Source organism: Montipora foliosa, chromosome 2, assembly GCF_036669935.1.
Source record: "Montipora foliosa isolate CH-2021 chromosome 2, ASM3666993v2, whole genome shotgun sequence".
In the NCBI taxonomy this organism is placed as follows: Eukaryota; Metazoa; Cnidaria; class Anthozoa; order Scleractinia; family Acroporidae; genus Montipora; species Montipora foliosa.
The window spans coordinates 22,770,927-22,788,426 of NC_090870.1; the positions used below are offsets into that span (position 1 = coordinate 22,770,927).

Genomic DNA, 17,500 nt, shown 5'->3' on the forward strand with positions numbered 1-17,500 from the left:
ATAACGTATCAAGTAACCGTTGATGGAAATTGAAAATAAATGCTGTTTGTTGCTGTCCATCCTTTAATTGCATCTCAGTTTCACTTTCATTTACCTACCTAATTACATGTAAAATAATATGAAGACATCACAATGTGCAGCACATATTAATTGTAAAACAGTTCAACTGTCATCCATAATATTATCTTAGGCGGGGGCAGATGTAGTGAAAACTATTACTAGCGGTATATGGGAATACCCACGTCTGGTGGATGATGATGATGATAACAAGGCATCCCGGCTGCAAGTGGGATTGACCTAATCGGTATAGAGTTTTTTCAAAAAAAATTATTTTTTTAATATTTTAAAATTGCTATTAAACAAAGAATTATTAACTTCTTACTAACCGAGCGCGAGGGCCGTACTGGGGAATATTGCCCCGAGGTCGTGGCAGTTCGGACCGAGCGCAGCGAGGTCCGTACAAAAACGACCGAGGGCCAATATTCCCCAGTACGGCTCGAGCTAGCTCGGTTAGTAAGTAGTTTATTATATGGCTTTTTAATTACCTTTTGCTTTGTTTTTGCAAGCCCGTAATCGGCCCGTGGGCATTACGAGAGAATAATGCCCTACAATTCAGTCACAATTAGCCAATCAGAGCGCGCGTTATATCGGCTACAAACACAAGCCATATAATAAATAAGAGTAAACGATACAACAAGAATTACCTTATATGTTTACATGTTGAGTTTTTAACACACGAGCACCCAACAACCGTAACCCTAACAACTCAAAGGATATATAGCGGTGTAGAGTTCTTAAAGACTAAGATTTTGTGTAGGAGTAAGACTTAAGGTTATTTGTTTTAATAAGCACGCGCCCTTGGAAAAACTTTCCCCTCCAAACGTAAACTGTGGACGTAGTAGTACTCGACGTTTAATGCAAAGGTAGCTATTTTGTCGATGAAGTGGGAAGCATGTTAAAAGTTTGCATGTCAAAGAAACCAGAAATGCGAAAAGACCTTAATTACTGTTAAGTACTGTTAACATAACTACAGTACCTCACTAAGCTTGAAGTTCATCAGGCGCCAAGACGAGGAAATTAAATCTGAGAAATGGTACAGCACCCGCAATCGTGCCCTAACTCCCCGCGTGTCCAGTTCCTTGATCGCTGGGAATTGTGGGGGAATTGCTGTAGGGTGGCCCAGCTGCAGGGGCAAGGGCGTCCCAGGTGTTCTCATAGGGGGGACTGGTGCTGTCCATGCGGCACTATGATTCCTACCAGCTGAAATCTGCGTGATGTTTTTTCCTCGCAAATTCGGGAGAATAACTGGTTGACGCTGAGTGGTATTGTTTCCCAGTCCAAGCTGACCTTCAGCATTGTTACCCCAGCCCCAAACGTCCCCAGAACTTGTCAACACAAGCACATGTTCAGCACCAACCGCAATATCCTCGATGAAATGTGAGGCGAGAGCGGGCACCTGAAGGGGTTTGTTTTGACTTCGGAGTCGACCTTCGGGCTGTCCTGTTAGACGCTCTGAAAGTTACAAAACCATGCACATTTAACACAAAAGCAACTTACGGTTCTTCTTCAAATGCAAAAATAAAAACGAAATCCTTGGTCTTTTGATTACGGTTTAGAGTAAAAATTTGTTCACAAAAAAGGTTTTATTTTTTCCCAAGAGGGCTCGCTATCAAATCCTGCAATCTGATTGGTTCTTCGCACAGTCCGGATTTCCTATTTTTACCCCACGGGCACGGTAACGCTCTGAGAGTTTTTGTCATTGACCTTAAATGTCCAATTGTTTTTGATACCGAATCTGTTTACATACAAAAGTTAGTTTTTATTAGACACGAGGAAACAATTTAAAAAAAAAAAAATTTTTGAAACGTTTAGTTTGTAAGTCGCTTACTGCATTCGCTATCCAGCACGATGCGAGTAACTATTACAAAAGTGATTTCTCGGAGGAAGAGAGTGGAGAAGGAAGGATGGAAAAAATAGTTATTTACAAGCCAAGGGTCAGTCCGTGTAGCGAAACACTTGCATGGGTCCTAAAAAAGCATTTGCAAGACCTCGGTCAGAGTTCTGCACTATACAAACCTCCCAGCCGGAAAACAACGTATATATGTCTTTCATTGAACGAATAAAAGAATAGCTACTGTTGTTGTTACTTTACCTTGTCCGAAAGTGTAAAGTCTCCCGTCTTTTGTTACAACCACGGAGAATTGAGTACCACAACAAACTTTCTTGACACCAACACCTGTAAAAGTGTCGATGGGTCTTGGTGAAGGTTTGGCTGTAGTGCTGTCTAATCCAAGTTTCCCATAATCACCGTCACCGAAGGCCCATACTGTGTTACCATCTGCAGACAGAGCTAGGGTATGGTTTAAACCACAAGACACCTAGAATGGAATTTTGCAAGAGAAAATTATTATAGTCCCTTAATTCTTACTTACCCTTAGGCAATTTATCAGACATTGCCCGGAATAAAAATTAAACTTGATGTAAAATGATTGTAATGACTGTAAAGCGAAAGAAACTAAGAATCTACAGACAGGATGCTACAACTGTTAAAACGCGTTACGTCCCAGTCTGCGATTGATGCTTTTGGACGGTGGAGTACCGCGCATGATTAGTTGGGTGACTTCGACCCAGACCATACGGTTGATGAACTCACCGTTTCTTTGCATCACGATTGACCAAAGCTATTGATCACTATTAAATCGCTTATTAAAGAGTGGCGGAAAGCATTACACTCGCAGAACATCCCCCGCTGGAAGTCTTAACGATATATAGTTCTACAGGAAATTGCTGATAGGAAAAGATCGTTCCATAAAAACAAAGCAGAACACGTAATGAACTTTAAAGATGACTGCCGTAATGGAGTGCTGTAAACAAGATGTCTAGAAGGTCGGGGAGAACTCAGGCTACCCGCTTTGACAACTGATGCTCAAGAGTTGGAAATAGTTTCGTCATAGAGTGCCTTGGCTAATTGTTAAGAATTTCACAATGAATTGAACACAACACCTCAGTGGTGGCCAGGACATCAAAGCGCTAACATATACTCCGCGTTTTGCGCCGCAGGGGTGTTCCAACCACTGACCTCTTTTCCATTTACGTTGCCCGGCCTTATGCGCTCCATTTTAGAATTCTTCTGCGTAGAAAGACATTACGCCCCGACCAACGATCTATCAGAGCAACTAGAGAAATTTTAAGAACGAGCCTTGCGTATGATCTATCCCGGTCAATCATATATCGAGGCTTTACGGTTGGCTGGCTGCCTAAGATTGGATACCCGGTGTGATGACCTCTGTGGGAAAATTCTGGAAAAACGTCATGATGGTAGCCCTCTTTCACAACATCTGACAAAGACCAGGGTGTACGCAAGAATACTTTGTCAGAAATTCAAGAAACAGGAGCTAGTACAAACGTAGAACAGAAAAGAAAAGAAGTTTTTCCCCAGCGCCACTGTCACATCTACAATTATGTTATACCCTTAACGTTTATACTTTGATGACACTAGGTATTGTTAGCATTAGTTTACTTTCTTGCAAATTTTGCATTTATAACTTCTGTAACCCGGTGCCTAGAGTACCGTTCTATTCCCAATTCGTGAACCTTTCTTATTTTTGAATTCGTCTTGAATTGCAAACACACTGTAATTATTCTTGTTGATGCGACAATGCGTAATTTTAAATAAACTACGCTACACTTTCTTCCAACTACCTGAGCAACTTGTTTGTTGTCTAACGCAATGACCCTTTCTGGCAGCTTTTTGTTAGTAGTATTCCCGTGTCCCAAGCGACCATAATCTCCATTCCCAAAAGTAAAGAGTTTACCATCTGAAGTGACGACGGCAGAGTGTTTGAAGCCGCAAGCCAACTGCAATAAGATGAACAAGACATTTCCCATTTAAAATGATATATAAATAAAAAGTGTGAAAAAAGGCAAAACATTGATACTAGTATATACATGTAATTCCGGGCAAAAAGACTTTGAAAATTGGTGTACCGTAATTTGGTGCGTAAACAAAATTGAATCAAACTTGCAAGACAACAATTCATTCATTTATTCAATGAAAACACCGTGCACTTATTTACTTACAAACGAAACATCCTCTCCTCTGAGTGCTTCAATTTGCCTGGGTCTCCTCTGTCTATCACTGTTACCATGTCCAAGCTTGCCATAATCGCCATCTCCCCAGCTAAACACTTCACCACTCTCAGTAAGAGCCAGGGAGTGACCGTCGGAACCACATGAAGTTGCCAACTGGATAACGACATAGCCTGTAAATACAAGCAAAACACTATGATGTTCCTCGGGTTCATTTTTCGCAGTCGTCATTTGTCCTTTGAAGTTAAAATCCGTTTCTTCCAAAACAACTTTGGGAATACTGTCATAAGCATTTCACTACAGACGTTTGCAATACTGGAAATGCGAATCTTAGTATAGATAAGTCGGCTTGGAAGCAGTAATAAACAAAAAATGCAACGTCAGAAGACGTTTTTGTGCTAAATTTAACTAATTTGCAATGGACAACTAAGCAGCTGGAAATTAATCTTCCTATCTTTAACTTTCGAGACTGTGCCACGGAATCAGTGCGGGAAAATATAAACAGATTCTGCTACTGTCAAAAGAGCACATATGGAATAATCATTCACAATTGGCACATGGTGCCTGAAACATAATAACCAACAGTGAAATTACAAATGGAACCTGACAAAGGCAGTCCTTCAATGATCTAGGGAAACGGGATGGACAAAGTTCAAAGGTACCCCTGAATTGAATTCTACCAACCTTGCAGGGTGGAGAGAACATTAAGAGAGAACAAGTCATCAGAATTGCCCATTCCAAGTCTCCCATAGCTTCCTTCACCACAAGCCTGCACAGTTCCATTGGTTAATAACACAAAAGTGCAATTCTGACCACAGACTACTTGCTGAGCGCGTCCAAATGACTTCACAAGGGTTGGCACGTTAACCCCCTTTCCAGCCTCAGCGAGCTGTCCATGCCTCCCTCCCCCCCAAAGAAACGCCTCATACTGATCTCCACCACTCCAATCTTCAGGATGCTGTTGAGCCCATTGCATAACTTCCTTGTCCATGCACAGGGTCCAGCTTGTGTTATCCTAATGAGATAATGGGCACATCACAATCTATTGACAATATATTGCCGCTGAATCATATAAAGGTAAAAAAAGTTACAGTGATCATATTTGATATAGTAAAAAATATATACAGTCGTAAGATGGATCAGAAGCGGTACTGTTCTTGTTGGGAGCATTATTGGTCGTGAATCACTCTAAACAAATTTGAAGGAGCGTGCACTCAAGAATTAAGGAGCGAGAATTCAAGAAATTAAGGTGAATTATTGCAAATAACTTCCATGTTCATTAGTTCCCTGTGGGACGTTAAAGAACCCACACACTATTCGAGAAGAGTAGGGGATGAAGTTCCCGGTGTTGTGGCTGTCCTCTGTGTGTATATGGGTGGGTGGGTATAGCAGGTCCACATCAGCTGAATAGCTGCAAAATTTCATCTGCTTAAACAAATAAATAACAAACAAACAAACAAACAAACAAGATGTCTTGTAAAATAAATCGGCTTTTCAAAAATACTAATCAAATGAGGGGTGTGAGTAGGGTTAGTCATTAAAGGCGGTCAAGTGCAATTTCGTGTGGATGAGAAGCTCGTGTTCACTGCAAACCTACCATGGGTTGATAAGCTATTTCATTGTCAACCGCTTCTTCCTCTGGCAAAGTAAATTCCTCAGGAAATGGCTTCCTATAGGTGAGAGCATCAGCGGCCCTCACTGCAGTGGCAAAACCATGAAGCCAGCTCCATTCTGGAACAACTGAATTGTCATCATTTAAAGACAACGAAGAATCTTGTTTCTCACGGCGATCACCAAGCACTTTATCGACGTCCAAGCCTATTCCTAACGAACAAAGGGACTGAAGAAATGGGCTATGAACAAGCTGGTTGCCTTGATTGATTTGAGTCTGAAAAGAAAAGGAAGTTGTGCTGTACTTAAGCAAAGACTAGATGTACCTCACAACTCGGTGTCGTTTAAGTGATAACCAACGAGGAAACAAAGTTGGTGCGTGATAACGCCAACCTTTGAGCGTGAAGGAGACTAAAGAAAATGTTCGTGTTAACAATAGATGTCAGCAAGAAAAAAAAAAACGAATTTTCTTTCCAATCTGTGGATGCTCTGAAAATAGGTTGCCTGCTTTGGTCAATGAAATGTTCGCTATGCAAAATAAAAATGTGCCAAAAATTACCATGTGGAACAACACGAGTGTGTAGGTTGTACCTGTTGGAAAGACCAGTAAATACCTTTTCATATGAATACTGAACTTGAAGCAATGTTGGTAACCTTTCAAGGAGCATGCGGAAATAACGAGCTTCGTTCAAACCACTAATACCAAGCCGTTTCAACTTTTCTCGAGCCCAGACGACCAACCGATTCTTCTCATAGCACTTGTCATTAAACTGCAGCAAAACAACATCCTGTCGACAAGAAATAGAAGCATATAAGTCTCTTTGTCTCACCGAAATAAGAAGAAGAACCTAAGTACCATTCCCATTACGTCCAAGCCGTTTAACTTAACAGGGCGGGGCTTTTGACATTTTGGAGTTTATGTGTTGCGTTTTTATGCCAACTAGGCTGAGTAAAAGAACATAGAAAGCAAAATTACACAGTGGTTAGATTTCTATTGTCCTCTACATCTACCCGACGATAACGCTAGTCTCGTCTCGTATTGAGACAGATCCCACATTATGTTACTTTGGATATTCCCCCAGTATTTTGTGATACGCCACTTCGATGTTTTCTTCCGCACTCTTGGGCCAATGTCCTAAAATTTTATCGAAGAGTTCGTAAGAAATCAGCCAGTTTCCAATCTACGCTAGCGAATCTTCTCACCCTCGATTTTTCGACCACCTTCGAATGTGGTTTCCTTGTTGTTTGCACAACTGAACAAATGAGTACCCGCTTCCATTTACAGTTATCTACTTTTCTGAATGAAAATGTTTGGAAGGGACTACTGAGTCGGCATTTGGCCCGTTGCATGGGTTTGCAAGAAGAAGCCCTGCTTATGGAACAAAGCTCGAAGGAAGGTTATGGTAGTCCATGCCGGAGTAAGCAGTTAACAAAAGCTTCAAATGAATTACGGGGTTTCCTTGAAAGGACTTCTAAGGAAGTAAGTGTCATTAAGATTTAGGAGTTAAATGCAAAAGCATACTTCTCATTTGCACTGTACTCGGAGCACTACTTAACAAATCTGAGATGCCTGACAGGACTGAAAAAGTTAACAATGATTTGAGATTCTAGAAAATAAAACCATACATTGTTTGCTTTGAAACCAGCTGCAACGCCTTGTTCCCCAGCCCAGACAAGCGACAATAGAGGATCATACTGCTGATAAGTCTGTGCCACCACTCCATCCTGTAAAGAAGAAAGGACTTTTGAGGTTTGAGCAGAAATGTTTTTCGGTGATTTAAAGTATTTCAATTCTTGAAAAAAGGTAGAGCTTTGTTGCTGTAGCAGCTTGGCAAAATCAAAAGCAATTTTCAAGTTCAGGATGATAATTCCGCTCTCTTCTTGCAAGACTGCTTAAGAGAACAAGCAAGGTTTTAGGACAGACAATGACGAACATGTTACCTCCCCGCAAAGTCCAGAATGATAAATAGACGCTATGAAATCAACGACTATTTTTTTAGCATCACAACAGATAAAAAGACCGGCTTCAAGTAAGTGAATTCTGATCTTAAATGCCTGGCACTCCTTAAATACAGATTAATGAATAATCTTCCGGCGAAATATCCACTGCATTTTGCACTGATTCTCAGGATCAGCTTTCTTATGTCAACCAATAAGAAGGCTGATAGCGAACGCCAGGCATAAACTCATGGTTACTTTTTTTAGGGAAGTAGGTTGGTCCAGTGGGGAGGATAAACATTCAACAATCAATCAACAATTAAGCTCTACATTTCATAACTTTTCAAATTAGTGTTTTCTTCAGTTTTTTAAGTTGCAAATCCGAGCAGTAGTATTTTATTCTCGTTTTACTCGCATATGTGGTCAAGGATGAGTGCAAACATGCGTCCTAAATAAATAACCAATATTTGATTTGATGTGCTTTATTCAATTTAAACATTTCTATATGGCAGAGCGGTTAAGCTAGGCCTTATAAGATTCAGCAATAATTAAACGCTTTTTACTGTTAACTTCATGATGATGATTCTATTATTATCATCATCATCATCATCATCATCATCATCATCATCCGTACTGAGGAAATAACCAATAGAAACGTGTTGGTTACGTAATTCATGCAAAGTCTATGAGCGCAAAACAAAAGATTGTGCACGGTCGTGGACTTTCCAACCTAAATCTTGGCATCTTTTTTTGCTCCTTTGATGTTTGCCGAGCTTCCAAACCAGTCCACTCTATTAACTAAATTGGTGTTACACGATATACCGCAAAATTCCGAAAATAAGCCCCGCTGCTTATATTTTTCAAAGGCCCTTTTCGAGGGGCTTATGTTTGGAGGGGCTTATATTCGGAGGGAAATTTGCGTTTCCAAATCGATTGGGCTAGCCTTATGGTTGGAAGTAAATTTACCGTTTTTGCTTTGATTTTCTTTGAATTTGAGGGCAATTTTCCAAGTACAAGCTCCCGGGGGGCTTTTATTTGGAGGGGCGATTTAACGGGGGTTTTTTTGCGTTACCGCTTTGGGGGGCTTATATTTGGAGAGGCTTATACATTGAGGGGCTTATTTTCGGAATTTTGCGACACCAATAAAATTATGCCTATATAATTATAAAATACTAATGGACAAACGACTTTCTCTACAGCGAAACACCTGTAAAAGCTACAAAAGAAGTTTAAATTTTAATAACACATAGCCTGTTTTTACTACAAATTAAGTGGATGTTTGTCTTCCGAAATGGAAAGTAACTGAGTTCTAACTTAACATTAACCTGAAACAACAAATGGTCGTCCAAAAATTCAATGGTCATGAATCAATCACCTGCATTGACCAGATGTTGACAACTCCATCACTGCATCCACTGGCTAGAAATTTGCCGTTTGTATTAAAGGACAGAGACGAAACCACACCACTGTGACCATGGGCTTCAAAGATAAGGGACAGTGTCCTGCTTTCATTTTGGTACTTTCCTTGGCTTGCTTTCAGGATATCATCAAAGCTATACACGGTGCATGGCTTATTTTCAGAGTTATCCTCAGCTTCCATTCTTGATAACTCCATTAAATTAGCTGATTCAAGAGCAGCTATTCTACAATCCATGGAGGAGCTGGAATTGCACTGTTTTTCTGAGATCACGAATGCCTTGACTATCTCGCAAAGATGCTTGTTATCTGTTTCTAGGGGGACTTTCCATACACATATCAATCCAGTAGTATCTCCTCTGCCAAGTAAACACAAACTAAATAAAAATGTTTTTCTTTGAAGGTCATACCTAAGAAAAATATATGTTTGTACTCATTCCAAGATCATCGTTACGGAGTAAGAAGTTAAATACACCGTACATGTGATTCTTTCAAAACGTAGTGAGATTCCAGTAAATTAATCAAGTAAAACCCACTTTCAAGACTGTGGTAGAGTAAAGACATATAGATCAACGCAAAAAACCGCCATATTAACCCTGAACTCTTTTACCGTCCTTTTGGCATGAAACTTCGCAAATTGTTTTTCTTTTCGGTTTTAAAAATCTGTTGAAAGACAAGCTTCCTAAAAGGGGGCCCCTGGCATGTGCTTCGTTTCAGGGCATGAAGCATTGCAATGGTTTGTGGTTTGTGCTATAGATAAGACGACCGGCTTTTCAAAAACTGTTTTTGAAGTAATATTTTAATAACGAGTGCGATTGCTTAATTGGATTTCCAAACACAAGAAAAATTAAATGTTTCGTGCGTTTGGAAATCCAATGAAGCACGACGCGCAAGGTTTTAAAATTACTTCTCGAACTCATTAATAATTCATAAGCCAAAAACAAAAGAAATCACTACCATGAAGGAAGTTTTGATATGTGATCTTAATTAGCATAAAATTTCGCCAACTTTGATCCGAAATATCTCTTCAAATGCTGATTCCTTTGAGAAGCAATATCAAACACTCGAAATCGGTTTAAAAACTCGCTTCTCGGTGTTTGGATATCCGATGAAGGAGGAGGAGGAAGTGTGGCCCAGTGGTTAGGGCGCTTGCCTTGAGATCCGGAGAACCTGGGTTCAAGACCCGCTCTGACCACTCGTTGAATTTGATCCTGGTAGTCCCTGGTTCAACTTCCCAGCTGCAGCTGAGCTGAGAGGAGGAAGAAGATTGTGTGGCCAGTCCTGTTCCGAATTCTACCCATTATAAAAACAAATGGGCAGCTCGTATTTTCGAACTGAAGATTAGAATTATAATAAAGAGCCATTTTGTGTTTTGTTTTTGAAATTAATTAATTTCAAACCACACGTGCTTTAGATTCATTTAGTGAATCAACGTTTTGTGTACTCGTCCGCGTGACCAGAATGTGGCGATGCAATTGGCTTATTAAGTTATGAATTATTAATGACTTTGAGAAACGAGTATCAACCGTTTGACGAATGGCTTTTTGGGCCTTAAACGTTTTGGAGAGCAGTAACACACAAACATAGTGTTTAACATTGCACTTACATAGCCAAAAGTGACGATGCGTCTTGTGTGTTGGAATTGCTGAACCATTTAAAACAAGATATACATGAACTCTTGGTGTGGACAGAATGTCTGAGTAGAATACTGTCGTCTACTTCATACCATATCTGCAAACAAAAACCACATGCAACGCTTAAATAATTAGCTTAGACGTTTTTATTTGACGGTTGCCCGGCATTCGAGGCTTCTTCTACTTCGAATGGAAATAAAGCCACTAAATGGCATATTAATTTTGATAACGACGATGCACTCATATCAATTAATAGGATCGTAGCCCAATACAGTTCAAACCAATTACATTAATTTCACACTTAGTTATGAAGTTTCAACAAATTGCAACTGTTCTTGGAATGAATTTTACCTTGACACATTCGCTTTCCGCACAAGAAGCAAATGCTTCTCCTTTGGGATCAAACTGCAGACCAGTTATCAAACCCTGTACAAATCAACAGGCAAGACAATTAGGACATTTGGTACGTCATCATACCCACCCTACCGCATTACACAAAAGCTGAGATCTCATTCCCACATTGAAACTTTATTGACTATAGGATTCTTCCATGCTGGTCAAAATTGCACGCAACTCATTCCCCATTTGTGCATGCATGTTCTTGGTTTGCGGAATCCGCAGAAACGAAATGAAACTTCGCTTGACGTTTCGTTCAACAGCATTAAAAAAATCGAACGTTTTGTTGAAGAAAATGTTGAATTCATTTGCCAGGGCCTTTACCGCGCACTGGTGGCTCAGTTGGTTGAGCATCGGGCTGTCACGCGGGAGGTCGTGAGTTCGATTCCGGCAGGATCAACACGCAGGGTCTTTAAATAAATGAGGAAAAAGTGCTGCCTTTGTAATTACATCCGCAAATGGTTACGACTTTCCAGGCTTCTCGGATAAGGACTATAGACCTCTTTCATAATGGCAGCAATATAAAATATTACTTTGTTTTAATGCTATTAAGCCTTTCTAGCCTCGCTACGACAACCAAATTTCAAGATTTTTTTTTGTTTGAAAATTAGGGCAGTAGGTCTAATTAACATAAAGACAAAAGAATGTAAAAGTGGTCTATAAACCGTAGGCCCCGTCTCACAACCTTTCAATGTTCCCAAATGAACCCAGTGGGACGTAAAAGAACCCACACACTATTCGTAAGAGTAGGGCAAGAAGCTCCCGGTGTTGTGGTCATGCCTCATTTCATTCATTCATGTGCTGGGTGAGATCGCTAATGGACTATTAGGGAGCTTAAGATCTACGACGACGACGTCAACGACAACGCCGCAAAACAATGATATCATTGGTTAAAAGAGCATAAATAATCGTGCTGCACGTGCGGCACGGATTTTAGCTCATATTTTTGCGGCTCTCTGCGTGACGACGACGTGAAATCACTAAATTTTAGGTTTTGACGACAACGTTAGCATGCAACAGAGAATCCTTCATTCTCTATTTTCACTCTGAAACCGCTCGTACCAATTTATTTTTAGGATACTTCGCCCACATTGTATGACGTGAACGAGATGGAATAATCGTGAAAGACTTTTACTAGAGCAAAGTTATATTTTGAGGTGACGTTTTCGTCGACGTCGCCGTCGTAGATCTTAAGCTCCCTAATAGCGGCTGCCAGCGGCGCCTGTATATGCTGATGTCCGATCTCACCCATAGATCACTTGCTTGTAAAGCGCATTTCAATATGCCAATAGAAAATGTGCAAGTATTGTCGGTTATTCTTAGAATGTTTTTGCAAACGCAAACTGCTCAAGTTGCCTCATAACCGCGATGACTCACTTTCACTGAGACCTACACACTCAGTTTAAACACTACGCAGTTTAAATATATGAAAACAAATTCAATGATAACTATGGCTTGGGATTAAAATCCGCAACGTTGTCACGTCAACTTTTGTGTTGTTTAGGGCATTGTCCAACACTACTGAACTCACCTTGTGCGCTTCCACGATCTTAATTTTTTCTTCCTGGTGTTTCCTTGCTAAACATATAACGCCGTCCATAAAGCCAGCCACGAAACTATTGCTGTCGTCATACCAGGCCACTTTACATACTGGAACTAATGAAAATAGGCTAGTACTTTTAGTATATATCATCACAAAGGTATTTATAGTTACGGTTATTATTACTATTATTGTTGTTTGTTTGTATTTGCTTTTCTGGTTGTAAATAAGTCGGATGTTTAGAAGTGACGAAATACTCTAAAATCGCATGGCATAGAGCAGTACGTGTTCCTTTTCCGGTCCTTCTCGCGAAAATGTGTACAGCCCTCATATGGGGATTTTGCCAATAGTTTTACGATAAAAGCGCACGCAGGGCCGTACGGGCCATATGATAAAACTGCTTCTGCTTGGTCCTCCAAGCCTGCATTTCTTAACCATTTCCAATTTTTTTTTTTTGCGCGTGTTGTTGGGACATTTCTCTTAAAACTGACTACACATATGTTAGTTTTTTCGCTTTAGTGCACTGTAAGTGCACTACACACTTTGTCGCCGGGTTGTAAGTGTGTAAGAGCGTAAGAGTGTATGTCCGTGGTGACAATACGCCCGCAGCGCAGCATAACTCACGAACATAAACAGGTGTATTGGAAGCTTGCTTGAGTTTAAACAAAATGAGCTCCAAAATGTGCAAGAATTTGTGACGCTGATGACTATTTCAGCAGCAGCTGCTATTTCCAAAACGATGGAATTACCTGGTGATAAATAACCTCGTTTAGGAGAGTAAAATTTTAACTTTGCAGAAACAATGGTCAACGTCGAGAGTTGGGCGATTGTGATATTTGAGTTGAATTTGCACATTTCTTGTCAATCTTTAAACACTTGAAACACTTTCGATTTTGCGATTTACTTGTGCAGCCAAAAGTACAATAGAAAAATTGAATACGTAGCAAAAATCTTGCTGATGGCAAAATATTTTATTCTCGATCGACACTTCCTGAACACTTCCTTCTGCTCTTCCTAAAAACTGTCTATCAATATTTATTTACTTTTGCATCAATATTTGTTTTGCTTAAGGCAGGCTAACAAAATATGTACCTTGCTTAGTTTGCATTTTTGAGCGTTAAGAATTCAAGTTAGTAGCACGAGTCATTTTTTCAAGAGCCAAGAATTAATTAATTAAGTGAGGATGAATCACCTTGTGATAAGTTCCGCCCGTTCGGGCTACTCGTTCAGAAATTTGGTCGCCCGTGCTCGTAAGTAAGGCTCCCCAGGCGACCGGGCGACAGCCGCCTTGAAAATAGAATTTTCGGTCTATGTTTCTGACGACAAGTCGTGGATTTTGAGGTCACCCATCCAAATACTACTCCCGCCGGACAGGGATTAACTTCAGTGAACTATTGTCTTAGAAAGCTGTCAGACGCTCAGAGTGCACGCTGCAACTTGTGGTGAAAAGGAAGTTGTCAGGGAACTTGAAAATGATCAACATGTCAGCCTTCAAGCCCATGTTTCTCGATTCCCTTTTATTTTCTTCAATCCTTCTGGGATTTCGTATTTTACGAGTAACCAGATGTCTTCTCAGGGGGCTATTTACCTAAGACATCTTCCATGCCCCATAATGATATACGGTCTCAATACAACATCGTGTACTATTTGAGCTACATATTACGCAAAGATAACTTGAATCTCCTGGAAGACAAAACGCAGCTCAGTTGGTAATTATACAGTGCTGTGTTACTGCACTTCCACACGTACGCAATGCGTGCCTATTTTTTTAAATATTAATATTGTTGGGCGTTTGCACAGCACAGCAGTTTTCGTATTTTACCGCGAGAAGATTAGAGTTCCGAATCAATGTCATGCGTTTCTTCCAGATGCGAAGCATAAAACCATGTTTGGGTCTTTATGAGACGCTCAATTGCAGATAAATACAGTGTTAAACGCCCACATTCGCCCAAAAGTCATTGCGCACCGTGACTAAATTTCGTGTGACACGAAATTACCCAAATAGCTGACATGATGTTACGCGTGTTTCCCATGTAATTCGCCTGAGTGCATTCAGCCAATCAGATCACGCATTTGATCAAGTCGTCATTTGAAAACAAACGACCGTAATAACTTTTGGGCGACTGTGGGCCTTTAAACAAATTACCTCCGAGTCTTGCACACTTATCGAGTTCAAGTCTTGTAAATGAATTACGGTCGAGCATCTCAACTACTGCCAATGAGCCATCAATTCTCCCAACAAGCAGTGAATCCACAATTCCAACTCGAGTATCCAAAAAGCCACGTGATACGGGCCAAGTCAGACACGTGACATGATGTGGCTGAATATCTAAATTACAGCGTCCATCTGAAACATGTTGCAAAATTACAAATTTGTTACAAACATTAAAATCACTCAGGCAAAATCTATCAAAAAGAAGGCCTCGCTTTTGTATACCAGAATAAAATGCGGGCGTTATGTTACAGAAATTTTCGGGAGTTTAATTCGGAGATCTTTAATCTTTAATTATTTTAACACGGTTAAAAATCCATCAGGATTTAGTACAATGTACAACTACATAACAATATTCAATAATAAAAAACTTGTGTCTAAAAAATCTTACTTATAATTACATTAAACTACACCTGTTTTCCATGAATGCCGTGTTTCATTAGCCAAAAAACCATATAATTGATTATACACTATTCTCAAGAACACCTTAGCTATTACTGAGATAACAGAGATTGGCCGATAATTATTCACATCAGTTCGCTCACCTTGTTTAAACAATGGAGTCACTCTAGTGCATTTCCAGTCATCAGGAAAAGAACCCGAACTTAAAGACTTGTTGAAGATATTACATAAAGGGATCGAGATAAGATCCGCACATTCCCGAATTAGTTTGGCAGAAATATTATCGAGACCTGTTGCTTTGGATTTAGATAATTTATTTAGAAGAGAAAAAACATTGCTACTACTAATTTGACTGAAAACGAACTTGTTGTTGCTCCTAACAATGTAATCGGCATAACTTGAACCGTCAGTAACAAGAGATACCTCATTAGCAAGTTTGGTTCCAATTGTTGAAAAGTGATCATTTAATTGCAGTGTCCCCAAGAGCATTTGAAAACAATAGTTTATGCAAAATTTGGGGGGCAAACAAACTGTATTATGGGGAATTCGAAACTAGAGAATTAGACTGAAAATATGCATTAGCATAATAGGATCTTATTACGTAGCCTTTTGTAAACAGCCCAGTCTTGAGGATCGTTAGACTTAATAGCTTTCCGTTTAGCCACATCGCGATCGAGCATACCCTTCCGCAGGTCTGATGTGATCCAAGGTATCTTGCGTGACCTAACACGTTTTGTTTTGATTGGAGCACGACTGTTCACAATACTCAAAAATTTAGCTTTCCAGTCAGCCCACAAAACGTTCGGGTCATCACTGGTATAAGGCCGATCTTGTAGAGAAATATCCCTGCGAAAGTTTTCTCGGTAAAAATTACAAAAACTTCTGTAAGTTTTAGTGGAATGCCCTTTGAAAGCAAATTCCGGAGATAGTTTACGATAAGCATAAATGAGGCTGTGATCACAAACGCCAACATGCAAAACTCCTGAACAGACTACCCTGTTAATACAGTTTGTAAATATTACATCAAAGCTCAACAATTCAAACATCACTGAAACGCTTGAAAACATAACATTCTTTAATCGCTTGACAAATTATGAGAAAGATGATTGCAAGAAGATTTTGTACTGTAAGGCAAATATGGCTCTTGAGCTACTCAAATGAGAGCCGCTTTATATGAGCATTCAAGAAATTAAGGTTCGGTCCAATCTCGACCCTAGAGGTCTTCTCTTGACTGAGGGAGAGGAGAGCTCTGGGGAACCCTGAACCAATTGTCTTTTCATTGGTTTTCGTGAAGAACAATCAAAATCGTCTCTAATTGGTGCATTCAAGTTAGCACGAGGAGTGAGAAGGCGCCGTAAGATTCAAATAGCCAATTTTGGCTATGAAAACCCTACGGCGCATGTTCTCCTTCATAGAGTTTCCCAGAGCCTTGGGTCGATCCGAGGCTCTGGTAACGAGAATGGGTTCGGTCAAATTGAAGCGTGAAATGTAACATTTACTACAAACCTGTGACTGTCCAAACATTTACAACGTTGTTAATTGCCCCAGCAAGAAGTCTACCATTTGCCTGAAGTCATCAAAAAAAGGAACGAACAAAGAAGATGGTTGTAAAGTAAGCTGGCTGAAATATAAAACTCATTAATCACGATATGAATTGACATAAGTCAGTGATTAGCAATAGGCCATGTCCAAGTTCATGTCTGCCTCCTCTTCAAAGTGAGTCTAAGTGCGAAGTTTTTGTTGTAAAAATTAGTTTTCATTCATATGTAAAGTAGAACTAATTACCATCACAAAAACTTTGCACTTAGACTCGCTTTGAAGAGGAGGCAGACATGAACTCGGAAATGGCCTATTGACTGGTTGACCGGCCATAAATGATTTACTTCATCAACTTGGCTGTCTTAAAAAGATTGAATTATTTTCCGTTCGAATCCGGGTATTGAGATCAGTATGCCTTTTCTTCAGCAAGGGTGCTATTAAGTGTTGAGTCGGGTTGTGAGTGATAAACCAATTTTAGACGTACTAAATTCGTCAGAATCGCATAGCTGGGAGAATTCTCGCCATCTGATTGGCTACCGAGGCGAGGTATTCAGTATGGAATTGCGACTTGTAAGCGAGGCTAACTGATATTGCACCGTACGAACGAAAGCAAAATAAGAATAAAAAATATTATCTCCGTTTATAAAGCAAAAACCTCACCGAAGGTAGGAAACAGAAGATTTTCCTTTCTTTAATTTAAATTACATTTTATAAGAAGCCGCT

General features: G+C 40.0%; 1 protein-coding gene across 1 annotated transcript in view; it reads right to left on the bottom strand.

The window, feature by feature from the left end:
* LOC137992689 (probable E3 ubiquitin-protein ligase HERC1) overlaps nt 1-17,500 on the bottom strand; it is a 57,800-nt gene that overhangs the window by 13,912 nt on the left and 26,388 nt on the right. Inside the window, exons 18-31 of the mRNA XM_068838170.1 lie at nt 16,745-16,805; nt 14,771-14,971; nt 12,616-12,740; nt 11,040-11,114; nt 10,661-10,785; nt 9,014-9,413; nt 7,327-7,425; nt 6,315-6,488; nt 5,687-5,977; nt 4,774-5,104; nt 4,081-4,262; nt 3,703-3,858; nt 2,153-2,378; nt 1,037-1,512 (exon numbers count right to left, since the gene is read on the bottom strand). Of these exons, the coding sequence (XP_068694271.1) occupies nt 1,037-1,512; nt 2,153-2,378; nt 3,703-3,858; nt 4,081-4,262; nt 4,774-5,104; nt 5,687-5,977; nt 6,315-6,488; nt 7,327-7,425; nt 9,014-9,413; nt 10,661-10,785; nt 11,040-11,114; nt 12,616-12,740; nt 14,771-14,971; nt 16,745-16,805 (2,922 nt within the window). The remainder of the gene's footprint in view (nt 1-1,036; nt 1,513-2,152; nt 2,379-3,702; nt 3,859-4,080; nt 4,263-4,773; nt 5,105-5,686; nt 5,978-6,314; nt 6,489-7,326; nt 7,426-9,013; nt 9,414-10,660; nt 10,786-11,039; nt 11,115-12,615; nt 12,741-14,770; nt 14,972-16,744; nt 16,806-17,500) is intronic.